Source organism: Gadus chalcogrammus, chromosome 19, assembly GCF_026213295.1.
Source record: "Gadus chalcogrammus isolate NIFS_2021 chromosome 19, NIFS_Gcha_1.0, whole genome shotgun sequence".
Classification (NCBI taxonomy): domain Eukaryota; kingdom Metazoa; phylum Chordata; class Actinopteri; order Gadiformes; family Gadidae; genus Gadus; species Gadus chalcogrammus.
The window spans coordinates 12,938,849-12,966,549 of record NC_079430.1 but is presented as its reverse complement, the minus strand read 5'-3'; the positions used below and the strand labels follow the sequence as shown (position 1 = coordinate 12,966,549).

General features: G+C 49.1%; 2 protein-coding genes across 4 annotated transcripts; one reads left to right on the top strand and one right to left on the bottom strand.

Annotated features, from left to right (window-relative positions):
• The first annotated feature begins 722 nt into the window (after positions 1–722).
• si:dkey-97m3.1 (fatty acyl-CoA reductase 1) lies at positions 723–22,952 on the top strand. Of its 2 annotated transcripts, XM_056578661.1 has the most exons (14): positions 723–969; positions 6,850–7,167; positions 12,964–13,139; positions 14,873–15,052; positions 15,481–15,658; positions 16,643–16,687; positions 16,885–17,003; positions 17,485–17,552; positions 18,325–18,496; positions 18,907–19,036; positions 19,377–19,504; positions 19,953–20,055; positions 21,675–21,770; positions 21,925–22,952. In XM_056578661.1, the coding sequence occupies exons 2-14, from the start codon at positions 6,976–6,978 to the stop codon at positions 21,943–21,945; spliced, it is 1,608 nt and encodes a 535-aa protein (XP_056434636.1). In that variant the 5' UTR covers positions 723–969; positions 6,850–6,975; the 3' UTR covers positions 21,946–22,952. The 2 variants fall into 2 exon arrangements, with proteins under 2 accessions (XP_056434636.1, XP_056434637.1); XM_056578662.1 differs by lacking the exon at positions 21,675–21,770 and having other exon boundaries at positions 21,925–22,535.
• On the bottom strand, positions 21,826–27,171 carry LOC130372585 (endoplasmic reticulum-Golgi intermediate compartment protein 2-like). Of its 2 annotated transcripts, none has more exons than XM_056578663.1 (14): positions 26,947–27,171; positions 26,545–26,680; positions 26,275–26,383; positions 26,118–26,164; positions 25,968–26,035; positions 25,738–25,778; positions 25,533–25,634; positions 25,256–25,351; positions 24,879–24,934; positions 24,247–24,345; positions 23,809–23,906; positions 23,181–23,343; positions 22,424–22,509; positions 21,826–22,081 (listed from the first exon to the last, which is right to left on the bottom strand). In XM_056578663.1, the coding sequence occupies exons 2-14, from the start codon at positions 26,648–26,650 to the stop codon at positions 22,004–22,006; spliced, it is 1,149 nt and encodes a 382-aa protein (XP_056434638.1). In that variant the 5' UTR covers positions 26,651–26,680; positions 26,947–27,171; the 3' UTR covers positions 21,826–22,003. The 2 variants fall into 2 exon arrangements, with proteins under 2 accessions (XP_056434638.1, XP_056434639.1); XM_056578664.1 differs by having other exon boundaries at positions 22,430–22,509.
• Between the last annotated feature and the right edge of the window lie 530 nt (positions 27,172–27,701).

The following is a 27,701-nucleotide window of genomic DNA, read 5'->3' as shown; positions in this document are numbered from 1 at the left end:
AAATAAAGGCAAGCAAACTTGAAACCTCTGCTGTGAAGAACTTTTAAATTCCCATCCGGCTGTTTCCCAAGTGACATATATTGTGCACATGAACTGCACATTAACTGTTAAGAGTGAACATCATCACTGGCGAGCCGTCTCGATATCACCATGAGAGTGAACGCGCCTAAATTAGGTGTTATATAGCCTAGTGTCGTCGTACTATACTCATCGATGCCGTAGGTCTACCTAAAAGAAAAATGATGTCTCCGTATCGTTCTCTTTAATTAGCCTCCAAGGATTGGAATTAACTTTATTCTAAAGTAACTGCAATACATGCCTCTACTAACTATGTGGTCGTGGGTGAACTTCTTATGATTCTATGCCTATAGAGCGCTTTTGTAGACAGTCAAATACACTTTTGAGTGTCCTTTTATTGTATTATACAGACCTTCTTACTTACAAACACCTAGAAAGTAGTATGGGTCGAAGTTTCAAGGGAAACAACTCTAGTTAATAATAATTTAAAAAAAAAAAAAGATGTTGGGCTTCAAGCATCGCAGAAACGAAAGTATTTGTGGAAAAGCTTGTAGAAGAACCTTTAAAGATATTATAAATTAACGAGATATTAATTAGGATGTTGCGTTGTCGCTGGACCAGAAGAACCTGCTGAACCCAGCCTGGGGTTCAGCGACCGATTGGTCGGTCGGGTAGATAGGTCCCGCCCACTGATCTGCCCATCAAGTTATCTCCCACCGCCTCCCAGTCCTGAGGTTAGTTAGACCAGTCCCGAGGTGAGAACCAGCACGAGCCAGACGCCAACGAGACACGCGGAGCACCAGACGGGAGCGCCAGACAGCAGTGAAGAGCACGTAGACCGACGCACGAGCACGTAGGGCGAGAAAGAGACGCTGCCACGAGCGACTGACAGGCGGACGTTTTGGAGACTCTCGGTCAAGACCCCCGCGAGGAGCTGCTCTTCATCTCCAGGTAGGAGGACACGGGAGTAGGAGACGCAGCGGGGAGTAGGATGCTGTGGGGTCGTTGGGTGGTGCTGTGTGTGTAGTCTGGCGCGGGTCGCCTGAGGAATGCACCTGACTTCCCGTCCTGTAGTTGTGAGGGCTAACATGTTGAAGCAGGAAAACCGACCCGGCGTCTGCGGGACAACGGCTGCAACCAGTCGCCAATCAGTCGCACGGGGAGGTTATTGTTTTGGATTCACACACCTCGATCTAGGATCCGATCGCGAATTAGCGAACGATGCCTCGTTAATGGAGCGATTGGTTCGTTTCCATGTAGACGCCGTGTTTTGTTTCTGTTTCTCTGACACTGACAATAGAGTTAATAAGAGGCAATTAGCGGCGTCTCTGTGACGTATGGGTGGCGTGCAGCCTGCTGTGACAGGATAAGGCTAAGTTAGAACGTGTTTCAATCAGAAATGTCTCTTGGTTCTTATCATTTCTGTAAGTGTGTGTGTCCTAGACTTGTTAAGAGTCAGGATGGTCTGATTGGGGATGGATGCCAGGAATCGTATTATTTTATAACAATGTGTCCATGTTCCCAGAAGTGTAATGAAGTTGTGGATGACGTCAGCTCATTCACCACACCTGTTGAACCTGAACCACATCCTTGAACGCACGCATACACTCACACACCCCCATCCCCACCTTCCACATTCTGGGTGTCGTCACTGGTGGAATATGACATCCAACAGGATTTCTGTAACTGAAGAGTTGTGCAATCGAATGTCAAAGGAACACGAGTCCCCCTTCAACGGCTCCTCTGGTCTGCGTTACTCACTGTGGAGGAACTCTCCTCAGACGCTGGAGGACACAGACTTGGAATGAACAGGTGTCCCCTTAAGGTGGTCTGTAGAGTAATAACAGTCTGGAACAACATTGCTAAGAAACGATGCCGTTATTCAACAGTTAATTTAAATGAAAGTGGGAAGGAATTCACACCCAGGCGGACGGAACCTGTTTGAAGCAGAACAACAACCAACTCTCGAAGGCTGCTCTTTATATTATGTAGCAAGTCAATTGTTTCCTTCCAGCATTACTGGTTCTGCCAATCCAGTAGCTGACAGGTTTATCGCTCTCTGTCTCTCGTGTGTCTGTACCCCCCAGGGACAAATGAGAGAAGCTTATTTTGTCCTTAAAACTAAACCGTTCATGGTTGGTATTGGTAACCATGGCTGTTTTTCACCAGATTTTGATGATTGTCTTCTACTTGGTCTGAGCTCAGCCCAGCCTCTCATGCTCAGCTGGGGGGCTGCAGGTCAGGGTCAATCACAGCTCCCTCCCCATGCTGACTTGTTCTCTCTCTGATATTTTCGAGCCCACCGAAGTGAGTTTTATATCAAACTTGTCGTTGAGTCGTCAAAGCGACACTTGATAATCTGGCAGTTTCATGACTGGATTAAAATAATCTTAATAGCTCCTGTGTCTAGAGTCCCCAGATTAGTTACTCTGTATCTCCCTCTCCTTGAGTCTTTAAGCAAAGATCAAGTGGCCGTTGTGTCCTCTCCCCTAGAAATGTTTCTTTAAACCAAAACCCGGTCCTCGAGTCACTCCTGGTGAACCGTACTGTGATCGCTGACTCACGGCGTTGATTCATTAACGTGAATAATCCTTCAAGCCTCCTCTGTGACAACACAACGGGATTGCGAGTTTCTCCGTTGCGTTGACACAGAAACGTGGTGACGGATGTTTCAGAAGAATGAATGGATTACTCAGTGTTACGTCTCTAAAGAAATATGAATGAATGGAGGCCGTTGGGTGGGAAGATGTTATGAATGACTGTAGCGCTGATATCATTTAGCCATTAGAACAAACATTCTGTTCACTGATTGGTATGAGATTAGAACACGGTGGGTTTTATTGTGGTTGGCAGCTGTCAATGACTCCTATCACAACCACCACTTACAAAAGTTTTAAATAGTTTGTGGCCCCTCCCTGTGATGTCGTCCCTTGTTCTGCTCTGTACATCTCACACCTCCACTTGCGATGTCACATGGTTAGGTTCTGGATAGGTTTCCAGATTTTGGAAACCTTCAAATATACTTATTTGGCTTAAAATATGAACTTCTTCGTGCCTGCACTAATGGCTTGTCGGAATGGCGTTTTACAGCCTATGGTGCTCATTAAGGATCTCTCTCTGCTTTAGCTCTCTAAACCCTATCTGCTCCTTAATGACCTGTCTCTGCTTCCACTTTGTAACCCCAACCTGCTCCTTAATGACCTGTCTCTGTACTGTCCAACCCCTACCGGCTCCTTAATGACCTTTCTCGGCTTCTCACTGTCTAACCCCTAATCCCTATCTATATGCACTTAGTTTCCCTTTCTATAAAACTTCTCCCCATGATGACGAAGTAATGTGAACATCCACTCGGGTCATTAGTCAGTGTTGCACTTCTATAGGATCAGGTGTTCAAGCTGCCCTGACCATGTGGTGTTAACTAGGTGAGGTGCATTTCGGTCAGAGGGCTATGAAATCTACCACTGGCGGTGCTGATCCAGGGTCAGTTTCCAGCTGTGTTGCAGGGGTAAGGTGAGCACGGTGGTCCAGATAAGGGGAGTAAACAGACACCCTTGTGTGTGCGCGTGTGGTTGCCAAATCTGTCACTGATCAGTGTCACAGTATACGGCATGGAATTGTTAAGTTGTTATTGTAAGAGCTTCATTCCACGAGTAATCTAACCTCTTTGATACAGAGGAGCTTCATATATTTGCATAACCGTGTCGTTCTCCCTATGCAGGCACCCTAACAGTCACACAGTCACTGAACTTTTTGGTTTAGTTATTTTTTCCATTTTTTTTTTTCAGTAAAAATTGTGAATCTTTGTATTAGTGATGCTGATGTTAGATGATGAATACTTTGTCTCCAGAGGTCGTAAAGCAACTTATTCCTGTACCTCCTGGGGGCGGAGGGAATGCTCTGCCTCTCAGCAAGTCTTTGACAGTTTATAGAAGCCCTCGGTTCAGATTGTGACATTCATGTTGATGTGGGTACGTCCATGGCATGAAGTATTATCACCCTTCATGGGTTGGTGACTTGGTGATTGAATAGGACGTTATTCGTCTAAATGCTGGGGTTAGGAAATCGTTCTCAAGAAGTCCTTCAGGTAGTTTACCGACATTAGGGTTCATACCCGGGACCTTGTTTCCGTGGGCGTCAAACACCTAACTCCCAAACGGCCCTGTCCCGTTGATCTGCCCCCCCACCCCTCTGTGGCCCGCTACGCTCGGTCACACCCGTCTTCATCCTAGCGGCGTTAGAACAGGGGCGGGTGTGTTGACCAGCCTGTTGGACCAGTCCCTGAACCCGTCGCAGCCCCACCCCTGATACTGTTATTCAAGAGAGGAATGTTAACGTTGGAACTCCCTCTGGTAGCAGAGATGTTGGTAACCCGTAACCCCAATACACTCACTGAGGACTCTCGGAGGAGAGCGCAGAGGTTACACTGAGGTTGGGTCTACACTGTCTGCAGTCTACCTGACAGCCTCTCTGAGCAAGGTGACCCCCAGCCTTACCCCCTCCTCCCCCCCCCCCCCACTCCCGGCTCCTCTCCCCTCCCGGCTCCTCTCCCCTCCCGGCTCCTCTCCCCTCCCGGCTCCTCTCCCCTCCCGGCTCCTCTCCCCTAGCTGCTCGTCCTCACCCCTAGCTGCTCCTCCTCACCCCTAGCTGCTCCTCCTCACCCCTAGCTGCTCCTCCTCACCCCTAGCTGCTCCTCCTCACCCCTAGCTGCTCCTCCTCACCCCTAGCTGCTCGTCCTCACCCCTACTTGCTCCTCCTCACCCCTAGCTGCTCCTCCCTGCTCCTCCTCACCCCTAGCTGCTCCTCCCTGCTCCTCCTCCCCCAACCTGCTCCTCCTCACCCCTAGCTGCTCCTCCCTGCTCCTCCTCACCCCTACCTGCTGCTCCTCCCCCAACCTGCTCCTCCTCCCCCAACCTGCTCCTCCTCACCCCTAGCTGCTCCTCCTCACCCCTGCTCCTCCTCACCCCTACCTGCTCCTCCTCACCCCTACCTGCTCCTCCTCACCCCTACCTGCTCCTCCTCACCCCTACCTGCTCCTCCTCACCCCTACCTGCTCCTCCCCCCTACCTGCTCCTCCTCCTCCCTACCTGCTCCTCACCCCTACCTGCTCCTCCTCACCCCTACCTGCTCCTCCTCACCCCTACCTGCTCCTCACCCCTACCTGCTCCTCACCCCTACCTGCTCCTCCCCCCTACCTGCTCCTCACCCCTACCTGCTCCTCACCCCTACCTGCTCCTCCCCCCTACCTGCTCCTCCCCCCTACCTGCTCCTTAATGACGTGCGTCTGAACTCACTGCGAGTTGCTTTGGATGAATCCCCCCCCCTCCACGCTGTGTCTCCTCGTACCACGTTACTCAAAGGGACCTTTAGTCTCTCCCTCTGTGTGGCGCCTGGCACTGCCAGTCCTATTGAGTCGATAGTGGCTCTAGTTACTCCCCCCCCCCCCACCATCTCTATTCAGCGGCCCCTGGCCTCTGCCCCCCCCCCCATCTCCTCCGTCTCCTCTTCCAGCCGCTCTGCTGACCTCCTTATGGAGAGGGCGGGGAGGAGAGGATGGAGGAGGAGAGGAAAGGAGAGAGGGAAAGGGAGGGAGAGTAGACACCAGACGAGACGACAGCAGGACTGGGCCTGTTGCTGTCTTCATCACAGTCTTCATCAGTCAGTCTTCATCACAGTCTTCATCACTCGGTCTACATAACGGTCCACACAGAAAGCCTTCCTATTGTAGGCTGTGTGGTTTTCTTTGCCTGTGAACAGGATTTCACTGTAGGATTATTTTCAATGGTTTACATCTCTTCCTCTACATGTTTAATGTCCGCCACCGGTCCTAGAAGGTGACTGAGGCGTGGTCTGCTGCTGTCCACCGTACCAACGCCTGCATGCGGAGGGTCCAATACGATGTAATGCCTCCGGAACTTAGTCACCTCCAGACACACTTTGGTAGATGAAGCTTAGGGAGCTCACTGCGAGCACACACTCGCTTTTTAGGGTAACCTGATGAACGAGGAGGGGCTGAGGGGTCTCGATCCCACCCTCTATGAAGCCTATAGATTCACTACGGTGTGTAACGTTCTCTCAGCGAAGACCAGGTCTAGAGCGATCCCCTGCTGACACTTTAGTGTGTGGGTGTGGGTGGTATCTAGGTCAGGTACCGCTCTAGGGGGGAACTTGCCTCCTGTCCTTGGGCAGAGACGGCTCGCAGTTTTCTTTTTGCTGTCTCGGAAAATCTCTTGGGAGACGATGAATGAACCGCTGCAGAGAATAACGACGCGTCCACCCGGCCCCGCGACGAGTAAAAGGGTCCGGTTGGTCAGTCTCGCTTTGTTTAAATAAGGATCCCGTTAGTGAGCGTTCAAGTATCCAGCGCGGGGGTCCGGTATAGTCTTCACCAGCTCACATCCGTCCTAGTGATGCAAGGCTATCGATCTGGCGTCTGCTAATGCTGCCAGCGGTGGGTGGGGGGGAGGCCGGGCACCCTGCCCACTGCCCCCTGCACCCTGCTGTGGAGGAGCAGACGTCCTCCATCCCAGGAGGTGCACAGGCTTTTCCGGTCGCTAGGAAAACATAGCTTAAAGTGTAGTTCCGGCGAAAATTTAACCCCGGGGTCTATTTTCCGTTGATCAATGAGTACAGAGCTGGACTCTTTATCTCTCCTGCTCCTTATCGCTCTGTGCCTGAGTGGCTCATGGCAGGCCGGACTAAAACTGGACCTCTGGATTCTGCTGCTCACCGCCGGGGCCCTGCCGCGCTAACGGGATGTTTGTTGTAGTGTTGGCCACCGTTTAAACCTCTCCGTCTCTCCCTCTCTCTCTCTCTCTCTCTCTCTCTCTCCAGGCGTAGACGCAGTTGGCTAAAGGATCGTCCCGTCCCCCTCCCCCTCTCAGCACCACCGAGCGTCTGGAAGCTGATAGGCTGGCTTCGTCGAGCGAAGCGGCGGGCGGCGGCGGTGGCTGCGTCGCCATGACGGCGATGGTGGCGTACTACTACGCGGGCAAGAACGTGCTGATCACGGGCGGCACGGGCTTCATGGGCAAGGTGCTGGTGGAGAAGCTGCTGCGCTCTTGCCCCGGGGTGAAGGCCCTCTACCTGCTGGTGCGGCCCAAGGCCGGCCAGTCCGTGGAGCAGAGGCTCAGCGACATGGTGAAGTGCAAGGTGAGGGGACGCGGGCTCATAAACGCCGCCGCACCTTCTGTGACACGCAGTGCTCCGTCAGGGAGCACGCACGCACGCACTCCTCCAGGAAACACAAACATCACACAAACAGACTTGATGAGGGCCAGGTAGGGGGGGGGGGGGGGGGGATTTCGGAGGGATGTCGGACAGTGCTGATTGAGGGATCCGGGATGAGTAGGACGGCGGGAGAAGGGAATTTACCCATACCCTTCTGAGATCTGGGTCTCATTTTCCCAGATCCCTCTGTCAGCCCCGCCCGGGGGATGGGACGGGTGATGGAGGGCATGCCCCGCAGACGGGGCATGCCTCCAGGCTTTAGGGGCGTTCCCGCCGGTGTGTTTGGATGTGGCCGCTAGGAACCGCCGAACGGGAAAATCCACTTTTAAATAAACGGCCACATTAAGAAAGGTTGGATCACAACAAATAAACGGGTTATGAAATGATTGTTTTACCCCTAGGCTGGGGCTTTCTGTTTTGGCATTTATTCAAAAGGTGCCTCCATAGCTCGGTTTGCACCCGTGTGTTTATGTCCTCAGAGAGGCCTGTGGTTCTTGTCCGCTACGGTCTTCAGTATGTCAGGAAGTCTTCCGCTCACTTACACTCCGTACACGCTTTTCATGTTGGTGAATCAGTCTTTATTGTGTTCTTTTGATCAGTGAATCTGCATCAGTCCCAGAGCGTTGTTTGTTCTACAGAGAACGGCTCTGATCCTGTAATGAGCCAACTCTCAGCGGGTTACGGCAGCCTAGGCACCGTAGTGGAGAGACGGGAACCGGCAACATATAACAACGCATAATTGTATTAATTTGCATAAATTAACTCTAAATTGCTTGATTGGGATCTGGAAATGTGCTGCATTTAAATCGAATGTTCCAACATTTAAGCATTCAAACTTTCTTCAAGTGGAACAGAACCTTGCTAATGAGTGATGCAGTCGTTGTGTGTTCTACTCCCATCCTGGAAGTGACTGAGTGGTTCTGATCCTGTTACTGTAAGTTCACACCAAAAGATGCAAAAACGCTGAAAAGCTCAACGCAACGCTGTCCAAAATATTTACAGCTCATATCGCTCTTGCGATTGTCATGATTCATGTCTAATAGAAAGTGAATGGGCGTTCATCACTCAAAACGCTTTACAGCTTTTGGTGTGAACACACGGTAAGGTCTGTCTGTGGGCGTTGGGGAGGAGGGTTGGGTTGTTCTGCTAGTCGGGCCTGTTCCCCTTATGGTCCCGAGACGAGAGGAAGGTGTCTTGTGAGGCAGAGGACGTCGTAGTCCTCTTCATGTGCGGTATGCTGCGGCGGCATTGACGGGTGGCTGTATCTTTGCCTCACTGTGTTGAGTTTGAGTCAGCGCTGATTCGTTATAATCTCACAGTGCCTCCCCAAAGGTAAACTCAGGATCCACAACCGTCTCCTCCCCTTCTCCTCCCCAACACTCCCCCTCTTCTCACCACTCTGCCCCTCAGCTGTCCTCGACCATCCTGCTCCTTTTTTTTTTACTTCCTGCTCCGTTTTATTTCCTGCTTCTGGTTTGACTCCCCCCCCCCCCCCCCCCTCTCTGATGTCTGCTCACACGGCCCTCTGCAAACACACCAACATGGACCCCAAAAATGAGCCTCTCGTTTGCTCTCTGGATTCACTCCAACATGTCTTCCATCAATCGGCAATGTTGATTTCGTTCCACAACGAGCCGCTGATCCTGAGACCGATTTTGTGTTGTCCTGCTGTCAGGAAGCTGAAGCACGGTTCAACACCTTTTGAGTCTCCACTTGACTTAGTTTGGTTTTGGCTTTGCATCTTCTTAATCCTGGCCGCTGTGATCAATTCATCTACACGTACTCCATGACCTTTCAAAACAACATGCTCAGTCGCATTCCCCTATATCATTCGTGTTTGTTGACTTTACAAACCTATGAGTTTTTCCTCGACCAACAGGCTCTACGAGTTTACTAAACTCCTCTCTGAACTCTCTAGCTCTGGATCCATTTGAAGGGTCATGGTTTGAGGCCCTGATCGACATGCGCACACGCACACACACCTTCCTCTTTACAATCGATTACCACGAGGCCCAGAGGAAGCCTGTAGTCCGGTGTGTCTGGTTCTAGTAAGTGTGTTGAAACTGCTGGTCTGAAGGAACAATCGGGCCACACCTGTTTGGCTTCACACAGACTGCAGTTGATTGTGGGTTGGGACACTTGCCACATGGAGGTAGAGATCGGTTTATCGTAGAACACTGAACCTGTTGACGTCTTCTATTCAGTTCAGTTTTGTTTTGTCAGAAACCATTGATGTGTGACGATGGTGTTGATGATGGTGTTGATAATCTTTATATTCTCACCACTACATACTTTTAGTATCACAGCCATCGTCACACATCACGATGGTGGTGATACTAAAAGTATGTAGTGGTGAGAATATAAAGATTATCAAACCAAATATGGGTTCATATTTGGATGGATTCTGTATTAAAGTTATAACCCGATTTAAGCGTGCGCGGTGTACGACGCAAAAGCCTGGCTCGCTCTGCTGCAGGTGGTGTTTTTTTCTCTGCCAAGATGCGTTCTCTCGATTTACTGACGAAGAACAGGCCAGATATAAACATTGTCTCGGTGCCCTGACCCTGTGGGTCATGGAGGAGTATATCTACTCAGACGGGTGTTTTGGAGGCCGACCTCTCCCCCCACTTCCTCAGCAGAGCACTTTGTGGTTGGTGCTGGTCTTCGGGGTGAAGGAAGCTGGCCTTATGGATTAAGGGCAGCTGGTTCGCTGGCCTTCGGCTGCAATCCTCTCTGGGGAGAGGGGCTCTTTGTGAGGGTATAACTATTCAGGATGTTTTGGTGCAGACGGTTCTGGTTCCACTTGTAGCGCCCTATCCCCTCGCACGGCTGACAGGCGTCAGTCAACAAGCACACGTACACACCCTTAGAGCCAGGCTCTTTCTGGACCAATGGCTGGGCTCCGTTTGCCTGCTGCTGTGTGTCTATGCTTGCCAGAGTGTAATTGGTAGCTTTAATCCATGGCTGTGCGGGGGCACTGAGGCTGTGGGTCACACTGTGATCGCCTCTACCTGCGTCACCGATGAGGTCTGCTGGCCTGACGGCCGGAACGAGACCCGTCCTACCAGAGGGCGTCCCGTTACACCTGCATATCGAGTGGGTCTCTCTGACCTAGTTACTGCTGTTGAAATAAAGAAGTATCAGACAAACCCATAAGATAAAAAGGAGTTCTGCTGTTGGTTTTCAAAGTTGGGCTCTAGTTCTGACTTACTTTAAACTTTTGTAGTCTTCTCGTATAAAGATTTCCGTTTGGTAGCAGATGCTCGATATTAATACGAGTACATCGCCTCCGCGGTTAAGCCTTTGCAGCGTATAACAGACCAGCAGACACTGGCATCACACACTGGTGTAATGTGTGCATTGGTCCGGCTACATCTGTGTTGGGTTGACGAGTGGGACACCCCCACCCCCCGCCCCCCAGAGAGGCTGAGAGGAGGCAGCCGTGGTCCTCGTGAGTGATGAATTAATTAGGTCGCAAATTAGCTGGAGTTGTGTAACAAATTGGTTCACGAGAGCCCTGGTTTAGCGGCTAAGACACGCTGGCGCCGCAGGAGAGGAGAGGAGTCTGTCCTCCTCCTCGTCAACGCAGGAGAGGAGGAGTCTCAGGACTCTGTCCTCCTCCTCGTTCGACCAGGAGAGAAGGAGATTCAGCACTGTCCTCCTCATCACCACAGGAGAGACTGTCAGGACTCTGCCCTCCTCGTTCAACCAGGAGACGAGTCTCAGGACTGTCCTTGTTCGACCAGGAGAGGACTCTCGGGCCTGTCCTCCTCCTCACCACAGGAGGAGTCTGTCAGGACTCTGTCCTCCTCCTCGTTAACAAAGGAGGGGAGGAGTGTCAGGCTTTCCTCCTCATTAAGGAGTCTGTCAGGTCTGTCCTCTTCACCCACGGGCGCGCTGGAGAGATTGTCGTGCCTCCTATCTGTCTCGGCTTTCGGCCCCCGCTCTCACTCTCGTCTTTGTATGTCTCAGTCTCCCCTTTCTTCGTTCATGTGTGGGTCTCTCTATTTCTGTCCCTTGTCTCAATTTCTGTCTGTGTCTTTTTCCCATTGCTCTGTATTTTTAGCTTTCTGCTCTCTGACCCATCGCACTCGTTTTTGGATGTTTCTGTCATTCCGCTACTCGGATACACTTTTGTGTGTGTGTGGGTGTTGTGTGTTTGTCACACACAGTCTCTCTACTGTCTGTTTCTCCTGCAGGGTGTGACTGCATCTTTACGGAATCTTTCATACCGTTGACAAGAAGAGGACAAAACACCTGCCACTTTATAAAAACCCATGTTCAGTCCTATAAAGATGGGGAAGGAAGTTCATCATGTCGGAACACTTGTTGGTGTGTGGCGCCTGCAGGCGCATCAATGGGTTTGGTTGGGGATGGGGTCCCACGGTCCGTCTGGTTGCCCAGTGGAAGGCTCCTGTGTTCGGGTGCAGCCGGGAGGCGTTGCTGGGGTACAGCCTGGCGGGGTTGTTGGGGAACAGCCGGGTGCGGTGGGGTCACGGAGCGTGTTCCTCACAGAGCGCCTCCTCCTCTCTGGAGACGCTGGCTGCCGTCCTCTGGTGTTTCCTTTCACCATCGACGCTTGTGTGTGTGTGTGTGTGTGTGTGTGTGTGTGTGTGTGTGTGTGTGTGTGTGTGTGTGTGTGTGTGTGTGTGTGTGTGTGTGTGTGTGTGTGTGTGTGTGTGTGTGTGTGTGTGTGTGTGTGTGTGTGTGTGTGTGTGTGTTTCCCCCCGAGGTGAAGGGCTCTGCGCCCGGTGGGTAACACACACGCCCTGGATCATACGCAGGGCCTCTCAAGTTCACCGCGTCCCAGGGGTCATGCATATTCATGTGCCTGTGGAATGAGACGCCTGCACCCAATTAACTAATTGAGTCTCTTGGGCTCGTTCCCCTTAATGAGGTCCGAGGGTCACTTCCTGCGGAGATCTTAGTGCAGCTCCTCTAATGGTAAAGAAGCTGTGCGGAGAACAGATCGGTTCCATTCCCCCCCCCCCCCTGATGCCGGGGCGATGGATCCAGTAGGTCTAGTGGTGTTTAACAGACCTCCAGCAGGACACTCCCACTGGTAATGTCTCACTCCCACTTGTTGTGTCACACTCCCAGAAGTGATGTGACAAATAAATGTATGGCTTGGTCCGCCGTTCCCCATGGCCCAGTACTGGGGTGTCTTCGAGAAAGGCACAAAGACCCTGACTAAAAGGCAAAGTGACATCCCCACTAGTCCTGGCTGCGTGGGTTTGAGGCTTGGTAGGCCCTTGTCGGCTGAAAGGCTGGAACAAAAGCTGCATTATGTTTAAGGAGGAAGGGATGGGAGAGGTGAAGGCTGCTGTGGTCAGCAACACGCTGGTTGCACGCTCGGCATCTCAGAGGACCGCGGGTATTGGCAGTAGTTAGTCCCCATCTCTGTGACATTCTCTCCAAGTTTTGACTGGTTGCAGCTCTCCCTAATGCAAGTATTTTTCCCTCGCTCTAAGAGAGCAGGGTTTTGAGTGCTGAGTGGGCAGCTATATAAACGTTCCTATCTGCTCCCATCTGACTCGGCACAACCTTAACCAACCACAGCCCCGTCTTATTCCTTCCTCTTCCTTCTGGTTCTTTTTTTAATCAACCCCAGTAGTGTTGTCATCTTAACCACTGGTTCCATCATGCGTCATTGCCGTTCAACGATAAACGCCAGCGGTTGACTTGTTTACTTCACACGTGCCTCTGTCCTGTTCCCAGCTGTTTGCGCGCGTGCGGGAGGAGGACCCCGACTTCCACCAGAAGATCATTGCGGTGAGCAGCGAGCTGACCCAGCCCGGCCTGGCCCTCGGCCCGCAGGACGTGGAGATGCTCTGCGGCTGCATCAACATCGTCTTCCACTGCGCCGCCACCATCCGCTTCGACGCGCCACTCAAGTGAGTACGGGAACGCACGCACGCACACGGGAACACGTACACGCTTGGGGAACACGTGCACGCATGGGGAACACGTGCGCACGCATGGGAACACACGGACACAAAGACTCCAATTTCCTCTTTTAATGAAATATGTCGGTGTTTTTTGGAGAGAGCCGTGCATTCTACCATCGATACAGAAATACCTTGCATTAGGTTTGTTCAGAACTCGCACTGTTTGTTTATCTTGGTTGCTCATTCGGGGTACATAAAAATAGTAACGATGTAAGATTGTAGATGTAGGATTGCTGGAAAGGCTCCCCCTCTCCTTCGCTCCCCCTGTCCGTCTCTACGTCCCCCTCTGTCTTTTCTCTGTCCTTCTAAATACCTCCAGACAGCCTCACTGACCGAGAGGTGCACCTGTCTTCCTGCGGGTCATTGAGCTCCCACCTGTCACCACAGGAGCCCACTCTATTGGCTCGTATGTGTTGTGTTGAGCGTTGTGTGCATGATGGATGCTCCTGGCTGGGCCAGAGTTCAGACGGCACTCCTCTTTCCTACACTGCTCTCTCGTTCTTTCTCTCTCTCCGTTCTCTCTCTGTTCTCTCTAACCGGTCTCCGACCCGTCTGACGCGTCACACTGTGGTGACGTGGTAACTGGCCGAGCAGGAAGCACAGGCATCAAACTGAAATTATTCAGAAATTGAAGTGCATTGTAAACCGTATCGGGTTCCAAGCTCCCTTCACATTGCCTATCAAATTTAAAAGTCTAAAATTGTATCAAAATATGGAACAAGTAGGGCTTTCGGGCTCGTGGGCGGCTTCGTTTGGGGCGGTAAGCCGTCCACGAGCCGGGCATATCGAACTGTTTATTGGCCTGCCTTGTGGTGATTATCCCGTTTATTCTACTTCTTGCTTGCCAACATAATAAAACAATTAAAATACTTTAATAATTATGCTTCTTCTTATTCGTATTGCATGCTTATTAAATATATACTCTTTTTGAATATCAATAGTACACTTGAATTTAAAAAACACTTTTCTAAACAATGTGACAAAGTGCTTTACAGATCATGACAAATACCTCACCCTGTCAGGATAGACCGTTTGACCCTTAATTCCTCAGATTCCTGAGCTCAGTTCCATAGCTGCAGGACCCTAACGGAGGGTTCGCAGGTTTGATTCCCCCCTGAGTTATTTAGGAATGGAGTTCAGCCAGTTCTAGTTCCAACCTGAAGAACCAGGGGAACCTCCTGGGACTCGGGTCGTCTCGCCCTATCCCTAACCCCAAATTAGGTGGTTTCACCGGGTCATTAGGTGGTTTCACTGGATCACTAGTGAAACAACCTGAAAAAACGCATATAACATATAACCTCTCGCTCTCCACCTCAACAAGGATTCCAGGTGTGTTCATAGTGGATTGGTTAAGATGTCCTTGCCAGGTCGTCATACACAAGGTTAAAATGATGTCAGATAAACGTGTAAAAGTGTCCTCATTGCCTGTAAAAACAAAAGGAGAGAACAATCCCCAGGTATCTGTAGTGATCAAGCCTGATGTCCTCACCTCAACGGCAGCTGGGGCTTGGTAGTGGTGACGTTAATCAACAATCAGGTCCCAGGAGTAACTCATTCCAGAGGTTCCATCTGAGCGCCGTCCAGATGGGCACTATATGTACGGTCCAATGTTGTCTTATGACTAAAAGGAAAAAGTCAAATGTGCCTACACATTCAAACTCTCTTTCGCCTTCTCTCAGGCAGGCGCTGCAGCTTAATGTGATCGCCACCATGCAGCTGCTGGGTCTGGCCCGCAAGATGCAGCACCTGGAGGCCTTCATCCACGTCTCCACCGCGTACGCCAACTGCAACCTCCACCACATCGACGAGGTCATCTACCCCCCTCCCGTGGAGCCTACCAAGCTCATTGACTCGCTGTCGTAAGTCCGGAGGATGAGCACTACGATGATGAGCACTATGACGATGAGGATGATCACAATGAAGATCAATATGATGATGGAGATGATCAGTATATTGATGATCACTAGGATGATGATCACTGAGGATGATCACTATGATGATGAGAATGATCACTATGATGATGAGGATGATCACTATGATGATGAGGATAATCACTATGATGATCACTATGATTATGAGGATGATCACTATGATGATCACTATGATGAGGATAATCACTATGATGATCACTATGATGATGAGGATGATCACTATGATGATGAGAATAACTATGATGAGGAGGATAATCACTATGATGATGAGACTCAGTATGATGATGAGGAGGATAATCACTATGATGATGAGGAGAATCACGATGATGATCACTAATGATGTGGTGGTCATGCAGGTGGATGGAGGACAGCATCGTGGAGGACATCACGCCACGGCTGATCGGTGACCGGCCCAACACCTACACCTACACCAAGGCGCTGGCGGAGTACGCGGTGCAGCAGGAGCAGGAGCACCTCAACATCGGCATCATCAGGCCCTCCATCGTGGGCGCCAGCTGGCAGGAGCCCTTCCCTGTAAGGCCCCGTCTGCACACCTCATCTCAATGCTTCCTTCATCCATCCATCTATCTCTGAATATGTCCACTATCCCTCCTCACTTCACCCAACTCTGAATATGTCCTCTATCCCTCATCACTTCATCCATCTCTGAAAATGTCATCAATCCCTTCATCCATTCAAACATCTAACTCTCCATTCCATCAGTCAGTCTCCTTTGGCTCCGCCCTCAGGTGTGAGAGGGTTACTCTGTACTCTTCACATTAGCCCTCACACACACGAGGGTTACTCTGTACACAGTGTTCCCTTTTGAAAACAATAGAAGTGACATCACTTGATTGGCAGCCATCTGAACCTGGTTTACTAAGCCTAGCCCACCTTGTTGATCTGTGAAGCATAGCTCGTTATACAGCATAGCGTAGCTCGTTCCCCGCTGTTAAACGTATCACCCCGGGAAATGGCAGTTGGACATCCCTGACGTTTTGCTGGCTCACAAATTCATTGAAAAACATTTTTCAGCTCTGCTGGATTGATTCATGGGGCTGATTGCTTTATTACGGTGTATTTTTAGATCAGGTGGTTACGTCACATGTAGATTCTCCCAGTCGTACGATAGACCAGTTTTGTTGGCCCAGCGGCAGGTGTAATGTACCACCACGTGCCGTCGCAAAGGGGTCTTTCGAGGGATGAAGAGGAATCCAGGGGGAACCGGTTTCACGCTCTAGTCTCGCCGGGTTCCGCCTTTGGGCTTTTTTGTAGAAAAAAAAGTAGAAAAAAGTATTGCAATGTCTTCAGTCAGGCTCTGAGCCTGCGTGTCGCACTTCAACACGGTCCTCAACCTTGACTGTGAACCGATCAGATGCACTTATATGCAGAATGAATCATTTTTGTTTATCAATGGATGGTTGGGAAGACTTTGTGATGATGTTGGCACAAGTCTTTTAGCAGCTCTTTATTAACCCCAAAATGCTGATCAAACATGTCCTCTCTCTGTTCTCTTAGGGCTGGATCGACAACTTCAACGGACCGAGTGGAGTCTTCATAGCCGTGAGTCACCATGGAGCTGATGTATGATCTTATGAGAGAGTGGGGCGAGACTGTTTAGTGGTCAAACAGGGTTCACCTGTAGTCTACCTGGACCCAGACCTAGACCTGTCTCTTCCAGGGTTCATCTGTAGTCTACCTGAAGGAGACCAGAGCCAGACCCCCCCCCCCCCCCCCCCTAAACTCTGTTGTGTTTCCAGGCGGGGAAGGGCCTCCTGCGTACCATGAGGGCCAACCATGACGCGGTGGCGGACCTGATCCCGGTGGACGTGGTGATCAACCTGACGCTGTCCGCTGGCTGGTACACGGCCGTGCACAGGTCAGAGCGCCCCCTGGAGGCCCCTCAGCAACGCACCTCAGTGACTGTTTCATGGTTTAGAGCAGTAGAGGGGATAATGGAATGGAAGATAGTTACGCAACGATAGGACGGAGATAATAAACTCTTAGTCAGTTTGAAGCCAATTCTTGTCAGTTGAAGAATATAAAAACTAAGAGGGTTTAAAACTTTTGGGAGACAAAGGGACACGTCACTCTAAGATGGCGGTGTGTTTGAGGAAATGTGAAGAGACAGAATATTCTTCATCTCTCAGTGCAAAGAAGGAAACTGATTTATTCATTGAAAAGCAGTGGGACTTAATTTCAGTTCCATCACTCAGCGCCGGATTTGGCCTTCCTGGGTTAGGGCCTGATCTCACAGGCACTCGTAAACGTCCCAACGCCCAGTAGGGTGGAACATGGAGGTGAATGTGAGCGATGGCGACCGGTTGTTTAATCGTCTGTCCTCCTCCTCCCCATTTCAGACCTAAGACGGCGATGGTCTACAACTGCACCACAGGGGGCATCAACCCCTTCCACTGGGGCGAGATCGGTAGGTGCACCCAAACCGTGCTCCTGTGACTCTTGTGCTGTGACTCTTATGCTGTGACTCTAATATGTAACTGAGGTGTACTCTTGACAGAATACACCGAATTATCAAGTCCTGTGTCTTCAGCGCATCATGCTCTTGGAAACGCTAATGTTTATAGATGGGTTCTTAATGGCAGAACCAAAGATCAGGTAAAAGATGGGTAGTTATTGGTGATGGGGGCAGAATCTGTTAAAATGGCGTTTGGAAGGTCGTCGGGACGATGTGACAGACAGACAGACAGACAGACGGATAGGAATTAAGCTGATCTCCCCAAGGAACGGTTCAGAACCCTCCAGTGTCTCTGCATGCCAAGTGGCGTGCCATCGCAAGGCATTGTGGGTACTCCCAGCGCCGGCCTGTAGCCGCAGTGTGCTGTCGCCATGCCAACAGGGGAGGGTGGCGGGTTGGAGGACGGCTGAAGGGCGCGGCCCTCCGACGGCGGGACGCACATCTGGCCGTCGCTTCGGGTCTGGTCGTGCGGTTGCCATGGAAACCCCCCCCTGTGTGTGCGTGATGTAATGTGTGAGGTCACTCTGAATGAAGCGTAGCGGGGGTGGGGGGGGGGAGCCTAGAGGGTCAACATCCTCTCTCACGCCGACTTGTCCGTGGGGAACACAGTCTAAGGTCACTTTTTTATTAAGTCTGTCCTCCTGGCTGTCATTCAGACCCCGGTTTTGCGTACACGGTTCGCGGTTAAGATGCGTAACGCGCGGCTCCGTCCTCTCGTCCCCAGAGTACCACGTGATGAACACCTTCAAGACCAACCCCCTGGAGCAGGCCTTCCGACGGCCCAACGCCAACATCACGTCCAGCTACCTGGTCAACCAGTACTGGATGCTGGTGAGCCACCGGTGCCCCGCCATCCTCTACGACATGTACCTGCGTCTCTCCGGACAGAAGCCCACGTAAGTCTGAGACGAGCTGATGGGCCGTTTCAAAATGGACCCTCTAGGAACCTCCCCAGTGGGAGAGTCCAGCCCGGATGATTGATGGATAGATCCGCCTGCCGGTGGGTACAGTCCACTGGGTAGTCTGGGGAAATAGTGGCCCTTTTTGCTAAACCATCTCAACGTCTATTGTAATGCAACACTGCTGTTGAGACTTTTCTTCAAAAGCAGTGTTTCAAGTGTAGCTACCGGAGTATCACTGCAGGAGAGTGACCACTGACCTTTTGACCTTCAACCTCCTTTCTTTCCTTTTATCTTTCGCTCCTTCATTCCCTCCTCTAACCTTTTCTCCCTCCTTCCTCTCTTTGCCTCTCTGTCTCTCTCTGTCTCCATCTTTGTCTCTCTCTGCCCTCCCCCCATCCCTCCAGGATGATGCGTATCTTCAACCGGCTCCACAAGGCCATCGGCCTGCTGGAGTACTTCAGCAACCAGGACTGGGAGTGGAAGTCTGACAACATGAGCATGCTGCTGAACCAGCTCACGGTGGAGGACCGCAAGGTGCGACCACCGTGCGCACACGTACACATGCACTCGTGCATATACACGCACACACACATACTTGTTGACTTTCTTTATTATCGTGGTTCAATAATTACTTGGCAATTAATTAGCATTTTACAAGATAATGAAGAGCTTAATTTAGAACCAACGCCCTCCTGGACATTCTTGTGTCCTTGTTGGTGTATCCTTCTGATATTGTTCATGTATTACATATAATAATCCCAAATTCCCCAGACGGGATAAGTAAAGGTTTCATCTGTGGCTGTTTTGTGAGGGGATGGCGCCCCCTACTGTCTGGGTGTGGTCAAACTAAATGTATATTCTTTAAATTCTTCAGACGTTCAACTTTGACGTGCGGCAGCTGAACTGGCCAGAGTACATCGAGAACTACTGCATCGGGACCAAGAAATACGTCCTCAATGAGGAGATGTCCGACATCCCTGTGGCCCAGAAACACCTGAGGAAGTGAGTTTACGGACAACATTCTACCTGATCCAAACCGTCTGTGTGGCTTTCAGGGCTTTCTGTTGGTTACTATGGATATGGAGAGTGATGTATAATAGATCTTTCATATGACAACTAGGCTGGAATTTAGATGGTGTGAATGTGATGCACTTCCAGTTGATCATTTATAACCGCATAAATCATTCAGAGGGGAAGACTACTAATAACCACATTTTAAAGTTTAAAGTAGGCTACACATGTTTTTTCTTCTTCTTTTATTATTCCAAACTATACTAATTTGACCATTTTATGGTTCTATTATCATTTATTTTTTATTTTTTAAATGGTTTGAAATGCATCTTGATTCCTCTCAAGTTAAAGCAGCTGAATGCCCTTAGTGTTTTTAAAGGAAGCTTTAGGGACTAAGTTGAGAGGTTCTCTAACCATTGATGCTGTTTGATCCTACCAGGCTGAGGAACATCCGCTACACCTTCAACACGCTGCTCCTCATCTTCATCTGGAGGGTGTTCATCGCCCGCTCCCAGATGGCCCACAACATCTGGTACTTCGTGGTGAGACTCTGCTTCAAGTTCCTCTCCCACTTCCGAGTCTCCAGCTCGCTAGTCGCCTGAGGTCAGCTGACCCTCGTCCAGGAAGGCTCACCTCCTCGCTTCGCCCTCTCTGGGGTTACTGGACCTTCTGGGCTTCACAGCAGGGTCACAGTGGTGGTGGTGGTGGTGGTGGTGGATGGAGAGGTTTAAGAAGGATGTTTACTTGAAGAAGAAAACCAACAAAGTGGGCTGTTCTCCACCATTCAAGTGGAATGGTTGCTTGTGCGCACCTTACGATACACATTGGACATGTTTGGGTTCGCGTGTTTGACTCTTTCTGGTGAATTCCGAGCCCGTCTTTGTGCTGTGTTCTTCAGTCCAGACCAACTGCCTTTGAACGAACATCACAGGCTTCTTTTGTACACAAGAAATGTTTCGGCATTTCACTTTTATTTTCTTTGACTGTCAAACTCCCTTGTCCTCCTCTTTTAAACAATGCTGGGTCTTTGTCTTTTGTACTGCCAGGCGAGGGTTGAGACGACCAACCCAGACCAAAATAACTACCGGCTATACTGGTTTATTACAATAACTTAGCTTTGTGCTGATTGAGCCTACAAACGAGCGAGAGCCGGCGCTGTGAAGGGAGTGTTGCGGCGCCGAGGCGCTGGTTTGATGCTCGCCAAAGCTGCCTGTTTGTACTGAAACTACCTTTTACTATTTTTACATATTTTATAAACCCTTTCCTCTCAAGCGGATAAACCTTGAGGTGTAATATATTTAATAAGAACATTCAGAAGATGACCTGTAAATAGGTGAACCTTGGCTGCTGATGACCAAAAACAGACCCAATGTCTGACTGTTGATTCAGCAGGTTGGTGGAATCTTCCTCGTGCTTACTTTGAACACTCCCAAGCGGGGAGAGATAAGTCTGAGTTTGATTTCCAAACCTGACTCGTGTGCAGTATTTATTGTACATTTTCTGAGATTACAGAACACAAATGGAAATCCATAGGATTTATTTTTTAAACACCCGTTTATGCAAAAGTCCATGTCGGGGGTGTTACCATGGCGACTGTCGGCAGTGGGAGCAGGCTAGGGCTGCGGTGCTCAGAAGGGCCCCGGTTTGGTACCCTTGATGGCGGAAGGTTTTGCCATCAAAGCTGATGATGCCAGATGATGTCAGCAGGACCGAAGAGGTCAACGGCAGCTCACTTGAAACACAAGACTCTGGCCTTTTATTGAACTCTATCAAAATCTGCTGCTCCGCAGAAGTTGTGGCTTTGGGAAGGGAAATGTTTCATCTTCCTTCTGCTTCAACATCTTCTACACGTCTGCTTGGCTTCAGTCCAATAAACAAAGTGAGCATTACGTCATGTTGATGCCTGATTCCTTTCACTAACATCATAGCCCTAGATAAACCATCTAGTGGAGCCCAAAGTATGACCTCCTAAAGGTCATCTCTTTCACTCTATTCCTTTCTACCTTTCAGAAAAGAGATTGCATGTATTTGGTAAATCTTTGGGTTTCTATCTGGATTCTCGTTTATATCTGCATGAACGTTGTCTTAATAGATCAGCATGAATGCATGAACTTTGTCTTGACAGCAGAACAACCTTTTACTCATTTCACTGGTTATTCAGAGTTTTGTCGGGGAGCCGATAGTCACCAGTGCCTGCACACTCTACAGCTACTGCAGTGAACATTTACAACAATTCCTGCCACTGCAGCGATTAAAGGTTTGCATGGATTTTAAGCCCCGTTTTAATTCAAAGAAAAAAGACATCTTGGTTTATCATTATTTTATTATTATTCTTAATAATAATAAAAATAATAATCGAACGGGGAGTATAAAATGTTGTTAAAGACGGCCATTTTCTTTCTTTGTAACAGTGGGACTATGGGCAGACCTAGGCCCCTGTGCTGGCCCTGGTGCTGGCCCTGGTGCTGGCCCCGGGTCCTAGCCCCGGTCCTAGCCCCTGGCCTCCTCTCCAGGCCGGAGGTCCAGCGGGGGGAGGTGGTCGTTCTGCTGCTGGCTCGCCTGTGCCTCCTGGATGAGGAGGATACACAGGAGGACTCATCAACTCCAAACTACAGATGGATAAAGCAAACGACCACTACCACTCCTTGACAGACAGGACTGTCGGACGTATTTCACAGATGTGTATGTTTTTTTTTGTTGATAATATTTTGACTCCATTTAACCGTGAACAATGTAATCATAAATGTTTTAGTAGCATAGGACAATCATTTTAAATGGTGACTGCTTATGAAAACGCTATTGGTCAGGACTTAACTTGGGGTTTAGTCAGGACTCTCCTCTGGGGGATCAGTCAGGACTCACCTCAGGGGGTTGAGTCCGGACTCTCCTCAGGGTTAAGTCAGTACTCACCCTCACCTCTGTGGGTTTGTAGACTCCCAGTTTGAAGCGGCAGCAGACAACATCCACACAGGAGCCCACGAACCTGTGCAGCATACCTTATCGGGAAGAGATGACATGAGTGTTTGAGGGCGGGGCGGGGGGGAAGAGACGACATGAGTGTTTGAGGGGGGGGGGGGGGGGGGGGATGGATGGATGTAAACGTTTGGGGGATATTATATATATATATATATATATATACATGTGTAACACTGTTTTTCATAAAATCTGTACCAAGTAAGCATATGCAGTGAAGTGTCTGCACTGAGTGAGTATTTAACCTGATTCCTGATCTACCTTCCCAACGAGCGAAGTAGGCGAATATTTTACATATTTTGATTATGACGAATTCCGTTATGACAATGGAGAATGTTGGGTCTGTGTTGGCTGCGATATTTAAGCAATAATTGTTTACATTCCATTTTACCAAGCGAACCTGTCCAAATATGAAACCCCATTAAAGTCATTGGTATATAAACACTCGTATTTGTATTATTGATTGAAGTCATACAGTAGAAATCATCCACAGAAACTTGCAGTGAATTTGGCGACATCATTAAGGAGCAGGTAGGGGTTAAACAGTATAGAAACGGGTGATAAATCAGCAGGTAGGGGTTGGACAGTGAATACAGAGACGGGTCATTAAGGAGCCGGTAGGGGTTAAACAGTATAGAGAACGGTCCTTATGGAGCTGGTAGGGGTAATGCAGTACAGAGACGGCGTCACAGACCTGTGGTGGAGAAGACGCCCCCCACGATGCCACACAGGCGCACCAGGAACTGTCCAAGGGGCATGTGCTGCTCGCGCACCGTCACCATCAAGGCACTGGTGTCGTACTTCACGAAGATGCCGGCGACGCCGTGGCTGCCGGCCGCATGGTCGATCTCCCGCTCCTGGGACGGGAGGGCGCATCGACATGATGAAGCTAACCGGGTTAATTGACGTTTACATTCAGGGCATTTAGCAGACACTTTTATCCAAAGAGACTTACAAAGCAAGGCAAGGCAACTTTATTTATAGAGCACTTTTCATTCACGAGGGAGACTGAAATTGCTTCACATCGTCGTACATAAAATTAAATGAGAAAATAAAAAGGATAAGTAAAAGAAAAAAAGTAAGGCAAAGTTAAACAATTTAGAATTGAGTACCTTTGTCAGAAGAGAGAAAATAACTACAGTAAGGATGTTCATAGAACCAAATGCCAAGCACTAACAATCGCTAGGTTAACCTTTTCCCTGTGTACGACAAATATAGCTAGGATTAGATGCTGCACAATGCTATGTACTATTTTTAAGTGCAAGGAGATACAACACACATTAAATGGGTAAGGGAGGGGCTTTGCGTGTTCTCAAACTGACCCGCTCTGTGACGGCGAACTGGTGTGTGTCTGCGGAGATCTTGTAGGTGTGTAGTTTGGTGGGCACCACGGTGATGAAGTACTGGAACATCTGGTTATCTGGGGAAGAGAACGTCCGGAGGATCAGTGGGAGCATGTATCTTTAGGACGATATTATTGGACTTAATACAGACATCTATCGACGCATCAAGCCGTGAGATAATGAAATTATTAAAATGAGGGAAATACATTCTTCGTACCCTGAGGACAACACAATTCTTTAAACCAAATGAATACAACTTGTGTTATATTTATGAACAATGATATATTTATGATTTTAGTCATTCAGCCAGTGGTCTTATTTTAGACGGGTCGTTTTTGAGAAGGTGAGGGCAGGTGGTTCTGGGACAAATACAGGTCGACTGCAAACATTGGGGTCGGAACCAAGAACCTTTCTTACTGTTAGGGGTGGTTTTCTGTGTTCCGTCCAGGGGATGGATTACTCCTGGCACCTCTTCCCCAAAGGACAGGAGGTCTATCCGGTGGGAGAAGTTATACGCTGGAGGAGATGGAAGAATTTATTTCAAGACTCAAATTACGATCGTAGCGTAGTGATGGATAAATGTCCAGTAGTAGTGTGGTTATTGATAAATGTCCAGTAGTGTGGTGATTGATACATGTCGAGTAGTGTGGTGATTGATACATGTCCAGTAGTGTGGTGATTGATACATGTCCAGTAGTAGTGTGGTGATTGATACATGTCCAGTAGTAGTGTGGTTATTGATAAATGTCCAGTAGTGTGGTGATTGATACATGTCCAGTAGTAGTGTGGTGATTGATACATGTCCAGTCGTAGTGTGGTGATTGATACATGTCCAGTAGTAGTGTGGTGATTGATACATGTCCAGTAGTAGTGTGGTGATTGATACATGTCCAGTCGTAGTGTGGTGATTGATACATGTCCAGTAGTGTGGTGATTGATACATGTCCAGTAGTAGTGTGGTGATTGATACATGTCCAGAAGTGTAGTCATTGTATGTCCAGTAGTAGTGCAGTGATTGATACATGTCTTGATAGCTGATATTCCCATACTTTGGTGGCTGACGAAGGCGGCGATGTGGGCGTGACCGCGGGGGTGCTGTATCGGCCTGAAGAGGATCAACAAGTTTTATGAACATAATGTAAAACCTGGGGAACGGCTTGTTTACCATTTCAAAGAAAACTCGGAATAACTTTTGGAGCGCTTCTTTAACCAAATGACATATTTTCTTCTTGAAAGGTCATGAAGGAATGACACCGAACGCGTTTTAAACTTTTGAGATTGAATTGGCTTGGGCAAAAGTAACAAAAGAAGCTAGCTAGATGTACGCTATTACGAGCCAAAGCACTTGTTCACTCGTACACTCGTTCACGAGTGACAGAGTAGAGCTGGAGAGAGCATGAAGCATCCTGGCTTCGGCAGGACTCACTTTCCCACCGTGATGTGGAAGTTTCCCGCCACCTTGTTGACATAGATGTGCCCATGGATCCTGCACGCGCTCAGTGGCTCCAAGGATGCGCCCTCTCTACGCACACACAAGCACACACACATACATACACGCACACACACATGTAATGTCTGTGTTTAAAGTTATTGAGCAGCTTTAGAAATGGGGAAAGATGTTGTGCATGACACCCAACTCCAGTTAAAATGATGATCCCTGCTCTTATTTGACGGGGTTCCCTTTGAGTAACCAGTCCACTGACCTCAGGGGGAGGGTCGTTGGCGCCCCCTTGTGGACGGTCTTGTACAGCACGTCCTGAAGGGAGTGCTGCTCTCCCAGACCCTTCTGGATCACCAGCAAAGTTCTGGTTCAGAAGAGATGAAAGGCGCCGGGGGTAGGATACAAACGACATACATTGGTATTGGACATCAATCCACAATTCCTCAAAAGAAAAAAAAAGTCAATACCTGTGCCAGAGTCTCTGTTGAGGCGACAGCTCGAAGATCACCTGAGAAAGGAGATAAAAGTAAAAACTAAGAGTAAAAGGAAAAAGTGAGTCTGATGAAGGGTGGGGGAGAGTGGAGAAGGGTGTGGATAACCGGTCGCTCCAGGCTATTTAAAGCTAGCAGTTAGCTCGTTCCAATGCTACCATACCTGCTCGGTCAAGATAGATGATCTATAAAAAGGTTGTACTCACAGGTTCATACTTCAGACCGTTGGACATAATCATGGTTTCAGCCAGATCCAGAATATCAGCGCCGACATCTGAAATCAAGCCATCACCGCTCTGAATACATTATGTATTACTCCTTTGCAGTGATTGAGAGACAAAGTGATGTTCACTCACGCTGGCACTTCATTGCAACGGTGATGTCGATATTTATTCTCATTTTGCTGTAAGATGGGAAAGAAAAATAGGTGAATTTTACACGTACGTCAGATTCCGTCCAGACCATCATTGGGGCGTGGCTGCTGACTTCATTCAGTCCTTCTTCCTGACCTACCTGGAGAAGTCCTTGTCCACCTCGTAGTCGTACTTCATCCAAGTGTCGCGGTAAACGAAAAACTCCAGCACGGCTAGAACGGCCATGACCCCGAAGGCCAGCAACGAGACTGAAGAGGAGACACCAGATTCACCCATTCATGTTGTTGTTCACCCTCTCGTTCTGTTATTCACCCTCACGTTGTTTTATTCAACCTCACGCTGTGTGTTATTCACCCTCACGTTGTGTTATTACTATAGTACGATGTATAGTAGAATGAAGGGGGCCCACCTGTGCCCCCGGACGCCGAGGTCTCCATGTAGCTGTCCGGGACCTTCGGGAACGCGTCCAGCTCCTTCACGAGGCTCAGCGCCTTCCGCCGGGACAGACGCCTCATGACGCCTTATCGATCACCGCTTATCGATCACTGAACAGGTCCATCCCATTCATCAGCAGGACGGTAGAGGATTAAAACGGTGGTCATTGCAGTGTGTCACCTTACAAGGAACTGTTTCATTTACAAACCCCAGGATATCAGGACCCAGGTCCAGAGACACATCGAAGGTTTGAAACAAATACATGCACTAATGTAAGATACTTTACTGCCTTTAGCCATTATAACTAGCCAAATCTCACTCCATTCCCACTGTGTCGAGGCATTGGTGCGATCTATAGTTCTTATTTGCAGCCTACCTGTGGAAGTCCTCCAATGTGTCCACGAAAGGTTTCCTGATTCATGATTCATTTGGATGCTGTTTTGCATCAACTGATGGATGCCGACAAAGGTCGGTACCTGACGCAGTCTCTCTTCTCTTTCCTTGTTGTGGAGGATTTTCTGCCTGGACTGTCGCCCACCGCCCGGTGGTGGAAGAGGAGACAGGTCTGCGCATGACCGGTAGTACTGGGCTTTGCCACTAGATGGCGCCGTAGACCCGAGAAGTGTGCGTTGCTTGTGGGAGAGTTGGCCTGATTTGATCCTATTCTGGAAGTGGATGATATTGAGAGTTTGAACTGTCCATTTACAGAGCAATATAAATTATTGGAGTCACACAGAATCCATTTAGTTGTCAACTGAATTGGGTTGTATTCATTCAGTATTAGAAAACACAATGTCTGCCATTTAGTGACCTTAATGTAATGTATTTTTTATGATGTATTTGGTATATTTTTGTACAATATATATTTTCTGTAAACTAGCCTTATTGGTATATATTCTGGGGTTCTTGTTTATTTATGAATGTGTTATTGTTAACATGAAACTGTGGAGAACAACATATCACCTGAGTGCTTGCATACTGTAATAGCGGGCATTTCGTTATTGTTTTCATAATTTGTGCATCCTGGTTGGACCTGCTGTTCTTTCTTTCAAAGCCTCGTCTCTTAAGAACTAAACAACATTTCCTGTCGCGTGAGAAAGCGGAGCAGCTAACCAGACGAAACCATGCTGT

Bases quoted from the DNA above. Each gene is read 5' to 3' on its own strand.
- si:dkey-97m3.1 (XM_056578661.1), top strand. From the start codon at position 6,976: ATGACGGCGATGGTGGCGTACTACTACGCGGGCAAGAACGTGCTGATC. The intron at 15,053-15,480 runs GTAAGTCCGGAG...GTGGTCATGCAG, and splicing joins AAGCTCATTGACTCGCTGTC to GTGGATGGAGGACAGCATCG. The intron at 16,688-16,884 runs GTGAGTCACCAT...TTGTGTTTCCAG, and splicing joins CGAGTGGAGTCTTCATAGCC to GCGGGGAAGGGCCTCCTGCG.
- LOC130372585 (XM_056578663.1), bottom strand. From the start codon at position 26,650: ATGAGGCGTCTGTCCCGGCGGAAGGCGCTGAGCCTCGTGAAGGAGCTG. The intron at 25,352-25,532 runs GTCAGTGGACTG...GTGTGTGCGTAG, and splicing joins CCAACGACCCTCCCCCTGAG to AGAGGGCGCATCCTTGGAGC. The intron at 24,935-25,255 runs GTGAGTCCTGCC...GATCCTCTTCAG, and splicing joins TTCCACATCACGGTGGGAAA to GCCGATACAGCACCCCCGCG.